General features: G+C 42.7%; 1 protein-coding gene across 1 annotated transcript in view; it reads right to left on the bottom strand.

The window, feature by feature from the left end:
• The window catches only part of ajap1 (adherens junctions associated protein 1), a gene marked incomplete at both ends in the record, with an annotated part of 47,624 nt that extends 46,346 nt beyond the window's left edge, over nucleotides 1-1,278 (bottom strand). The window contains one exon of the mRNA XM_080030555.1: nucleotides 1,250-1,278. Within this exon, the coding sequence (XP_079886681.1) occupies nucleotides 1,250-1,278 (29 nt within the window). The remainder of the gene's footprint in view (nucleotides 1-1,249) is intronic.
• Between the last annotated feature and the right edge of the window lie 4,531 nt (nucleotides 1,279-5,809).

The raw sequence follows: 5,809 nt of genomic DNA, 5'->3' as shown, positions 1-5,809 counted from the left end.
ACACACACACACCTAACGCCTTGTATTGCCATTACGCCTTGGAGGTCAGCCCCTAATAAGACGTACAGGGTGTGTCATGCATAATGTATGCATGCAGCCGCACAATGGGGGTGGAATCAGAGGCCAACCGGTGGGGATGATGAGATCCAGCAGGTGGGCACAGACTAGAACCTCACCGCTGGCAGCTTTGGCTCTCATTTCACAGCATGCCATTACCTCTCAAAAGCTATTTTATATGCCAAATTAACAAGCACAATTTTCACTTTCTTAACTAAGTCGAAAATTCAGTGGGGCTGGTCTCCGTATATAGTGCTTCGGTTTGGGGATAGAACTGTTTTTAGAATAGAAACAGTATTGTAGTAAGTGTCCGTTCAGTGTTTTGTTCTATGACTGAAACATTGTCAAAGTGTGAGTAGATGAATGGGGTAACGCATGTCCAACCCATGTAATCTAGATATTACCCTCTCCTCTATCTAGGATAAACACTGCTCAGTACACACACGTCCACCACTTTCAAATGTTGTTTTTGGGGTGGAAAGGCAGCCACAAGCTCATGTTTTTCTATTACACCCATGAATCCCACAAAGAGATGCATTTATTTATACATTTATAAATGACCATTTGTTTTACAGACAATTTCATACTAATTACCGTTTTAATTGAGTATTTCTAAAGGAGCCATGCATGAGTTTGTTCTGACAGGTGAGGAAGAGCTCACAGACCTAACCTTGAGACCGTGTGTGTGTGCGTGTGTGTGTGTGTGTGCGTGCGTGCGTGCGTGCGTGTGTGTGTTTGAGAGAGAGCGTGTGAGAGTGCGCATGTGTGTATTGCCAGCGCCGTCCTGTTGGCGACCCCCAGCGTACATGATGTGAAACTTCCCATCATACTCTTCCCTTTAAACATCCCCAAAACAGATTCCATAAAAAAAAGCCTCCGCCTTTAACATTCGCCAGTGTCAACACCCCGCCAGGGAAACAGTCGATGTGTGCTTGGAGAGCTTGGGTTGCAACGGAACCTGCGTTTGCATGATTGTATGTGCTAATAAAGACTCATTCGTACATAGAATTCAATCATCAATTTCAGCAGACTCTCATAACTTGCAGTGGCGTAGGCTATATTGAAAACAAAAATAGACATGTTGTCGAACAGCAGCGTCAAATGTGAAAAGGCATTAAAACAAGATCCCACATTTTCCCCACAAGCAGTTGCAGATTACACATGTAGTCCCAATAACGCGTCCGTGTCTTACCTGCGCGCAACACCCCGTTTTATCCACATTTTTTCCTCTCTCGACTGCCACAAATCCGACTCAGTCCTCCAGGTTTCCTCCCATTGAGATGCGTTCCCAGCAAAGTCCACAGTGAAAGTACGACAGTAAAAAAATTAAATAACAACACTCAAGAGACGGACCTTACTCCAGCTGTCAGGAACGCGACCATCGTTTTAAAGCATATCCTTCAATTCAACATTGCGCACATCTCCTCTTCCTCCCAAACAGCGCTGTCCAAAATCCCTCTTGAAGAAAAGAAAAGAAAAATACCAGAACAACAGTCAGGTCTATTTGAAGTTGCTCGTCAATTGTTCTTTTTGGACGACAGTCTTCCTCTTTATCAGTAAAAAACGGGGCAGATGGGGGGTACAGCCTATGCGCGCGTGCAGGCAGGCGGACAGGTGAGCGAGCGGGAAACCAAAGGAGAGGTAATACGCCTGGTCCCTCAAACTTTGCCTTCGCGCAAATCTTCCCTTTCCGCGAGACAAAGATGTGAGCCGCACAGAGCAAGAGCCAGGCATGTAATAGTTGGCATCCTCGTCGATATAGGAAATGACAGCGCACCAGCTTTCTCCTACACTGTTGAAAAGGCAGAGACAGATGAACGAACCCCCCTAAAAAATGATGGAAGATGTTTTTTTTTTTTTTCTTTATAGCAAAGGGAGGAGACGAGTCACCGCCGGCGGCAGCAGCAGGGGGTCCTCGTTATAGTCTCACAGCTCTGGGTGCGCAGGAGGTTGGAGAAAGTAGTGGAGGGGGGAGAAAATGTGCAAGTGAGGAAAAAAACAGGAAGATGTGTGGAGCGAACGAAAGGAGAATGATGGAGTTTGAGAGAGTAGTTTGAGAGGAGTTGGAGAGAGAGAGAGAGAGAGAGGGAGGGGAGGGTTGGAACGAGAGAGCTTGTCATCAGAGAGGAGAGGAGGAGAGGACTGGTCCGTCTCCCTCCCGCTGCTCCTGCTCCTCTCTCTCTCAGACTGACGAGCGACCTCCCTGCTGAGCCCCACGCGGCCGTGACGTCATTTTAAAGCCGAATATGTCATCATGTGCTGCTGGAGAAGTGTGTCTCACGTCATCTGCAGCAGGGGTGCACACTCACGGGTGTCAAATTGGGGTTGACAGGAGGGGGGGGGCAGCACTGTAAAGTACAGTACAGTGCTGCGTATGGGACTGAGGCGTGGATGGATTGATGGACTGCCATATGAGTGGAGGGAACATGACTGAAAATACATTTGGAGAAACGTTCAAACGATGTCAATTATACAGTAAATAGAGCTGTCTATCAGGATAAGCTGGTTATCTAGGCCACCTATAATGCCCAACCAGGACCACCAATAGTGCCCAATGTAAGCACTTTCTTTGGGGCATTTCAGGAATGACCTATGCTCTCCCTTGTGCCTGATGTTACATTAGTATCCTCTTAACTTACTGTAACCTTTTAATGAGTTGAATGTGACTCCAACCCACACTCCCAGTGTAAGTGGAAACAGCTTCGTTATTGCTGTAATTATTAATATAATTGATACTGGCAGATAATACAGCTGGCGTCAGCAGTGGGTGTCAAAACAAACAGGCATAAAAGGCATTTAAAATTGGTTGCCACTTTAAGAAATAACTGGAAGTGTGGCGGAGAAGAGTCAATTAATATCACGCAAGAAACACAAGTAAATTAAAGCCACAATGGGTTGACTTTTCATGAGTAATTAAATGTTGTTTTGCATTCCTCGAGTGGCATGGTTCAAAAAAGAATTAGTTAAAAATTGGTGCAGTCTATGATGAAGCCTATTTATCTCAAGGGTGCACAGATGTGCTTCACTCAATGCTACGGTGACTTTTGATATGACAAGCTAGATACAGTATCTACAAATGTTTCACATAGGGGGCTGCAATCTGACAAAGCAAAGTTAATTTGCATATTTGCTTGGAGCATCTTAATGGTTAGTGTTACTCACTCATATAAGATTAGCCTATCACGGAACACAGGAAATGTACTACTATCCTTAGGCTAACTTCATTCAGCATCAGCTTGCACACAAAGCTACGATGTAATTAAAGTCATATGGAACATCATATTCAGCGCTCGTTATCAAGTTATTTAGTGTATTATCGTCTTGTTTTTGTAAATGTACATGCACATTTTCTTTTCGCATATGAATCCAGTTTTATCGGATTCTAATTGTTTTGTTAGTTTTAGATGTTCATTGTTGTTGCAACCGTATCATTGGATAAAAATAAGTCAGGAATCTCATCACATTGGTTTCAAATAAAATTTGCAATTATGTTTTGATTGTGTAATTATTGTTATTATTATATTGTTATTATTATTATTGATAATTATATGAGTCTCATTTGGACGTCAGTATGTTGCATGCCGCATGCTTTCACCCAAGAGAAGGAGTTGCTAGTGCTGTAAGGACATGATCTCGCATGTAGTAGATACTGCTTTTTTGGTGGTGGGTAAAAATGTTGTCACTTTACCCAACTAGTGTAAATCTAAGTGACTTTCATGCATGAATTGTGATATCCTCAGTCGTGATTCTTTTCTCAAGTGATTTTTATAATTCTTTAGGCAGGAAAATAAAAAATATAACTTACTTAATATAACACACATTTTTCACACAGAGTTTTTCACATATCCACTTGGTTGGACTGCATGCGTTTTGAGTTTTCAACTTTTTTATTTAACAAACCAGTGAAAAATAATAATAATTGGAAATATTAACAACTGTATTACTCCTAAGTTGTTACTTGATGATGCAATATTTGTTTTACCTGCCAGGGTCTCCTTTTTTAGAAGTATTTACAGGATAGTCCTGAGCTGCTCACCTTTTCTGCTCCCTGTCGGCCATCTTGGTTTTGACAAATTGTTGCTGCTCTTACAATGGTTGGCCACTGGTTGATAGTGTATTGGATGACACACAAGAGTCCAGTGTATCTACACCGATGCATATTCAAGAAAACAGCTTTTGAATAGCAGTCCACTGTAATGACCACTATGCGTGAAGGGGTTAAGGAGTCAACAGCCATGCTAGTGGCTCTCTGAGGTGGTAAGTAGGTACAGCAGTGCTTTGAGATAAATGCATTCAATAGCATGCTAACATGCTTTCAGTTGCTATGCTAACAGGCTGATATTAAACAGGTTTATTCTTCACCATGTAGCAACTTTCTTGTGGTGGACAAACCCATGGATCGGAGGAAAACATATTTATATTTTTCAAGACGTTTGCAAATTTTGATTTAGCTTGAAGCCATGAGGATGTTTTTCAAATATATTAATTAACAGATTGTATTCAACAAAGTCATGCTCTGCTAAGGGTTGTGAACATGAATACATATTGCTGTTGGGATAGAAAACCAAGAATACTGCAGTGTTTGTATGAATATAAATGGATGTGTGGTAATAATGTCAGACATTCTGGAAGTCTTAGACATCAGTATTCATCACATCACCCAGAGCTTCAGAGTAGTGATAACTCCATAAACTGTTCACTGTCTTTTTCTCATAATGTATACAAGTGTTAAACTGAAGTGAAAGGTAAGCTATACCTTCTAGACATGGGGGGATTATATCTACCATCCCCCCCCCCCCCCCCGTAGGACATGAATGCAGCATTAAACTTTCATCCTGGAGGCCTGTTTTGCACATCTGTACAAGATGCCAGCGGTAGGCAAAATCCCTTTCCATTAGAATCAATGTGCACAGTGTGATAGGTGAAAATATTACCCGTGACAAGATCAGCTCTTGCGTGAGCATTATACAGAATGTGGTGTTCTTCTTTGTACGCCTCAGGGTCAAAGTGTCTAACCAATGCAAAACATCACACCTGGGTTAACCCTTTGCAGGCTTTGGATTTGGATTTCTATATATATTTTTTTTTACTTCACAAATTCACAATGTTGCAACGGAGAGTCAAATTTTTTCAACCAGCAGACATTAGCCACTTTCTCTTGTTAGGTGTGATACTGTTGTTCTGTCTGGATTTTTTCCTCACACTCTCCATGATTGCCTTAATCAGCATCGTCTGTAGTAACATATACACTCTTCTCCCAATCAGTGCAGATGTGTTACTGCCCCATACATAACGAGGACACCTCCCTCCCTCCCTCCACCACTAACTGTCCCCACTTCAATCCACTTCTGTCAAATCCCCTCATTTCCACATTAGTGTTCATACACATACACACTGATCCAAGTGGATACCTCTGTCTGAGGCAACCCATCAGTGTCCCCCCCCCCACCCCCCCCCCAGCAGATGGAAGCTGTCATCTTTCTCTTTCTCTCCATCTCTTCCCTTATATTCACAAAGCCTCTCCTTGATTTGCATGATGCCATCCCGTGTTGCATGTAGTATTGCGTGTGTATGTGTTGGTTGTACGTGTGATGCGAACAGGCTTGTTTTGCCTCAGAGACAGTCACAGGTTGTCATGAGAACTGTGGGTGGCTTCGGCTCACATGGACATGAAATGCAGCACGTCGAACATCTGTTGTGTAAGCCATTAACACCCCGCCATGAGAGCGCAAATTAAAAAAAAGAAGAGGGA

The sequence above is a fragment of the Ammodytes marinus genome (assembly GCF_949987685.1).
Source record: "Ammodytes marinus genome assembly, chromosome: 7".
NCBI lineage: Eukaryota > Metazoa > Chordata > Actinopteri > Uranoscopiformes > Ammodytidae > Ammodytes > Ammodytes marinus.
This window is presented reverse-complemented; position numbering and strand designations above follow the sequence as displayed.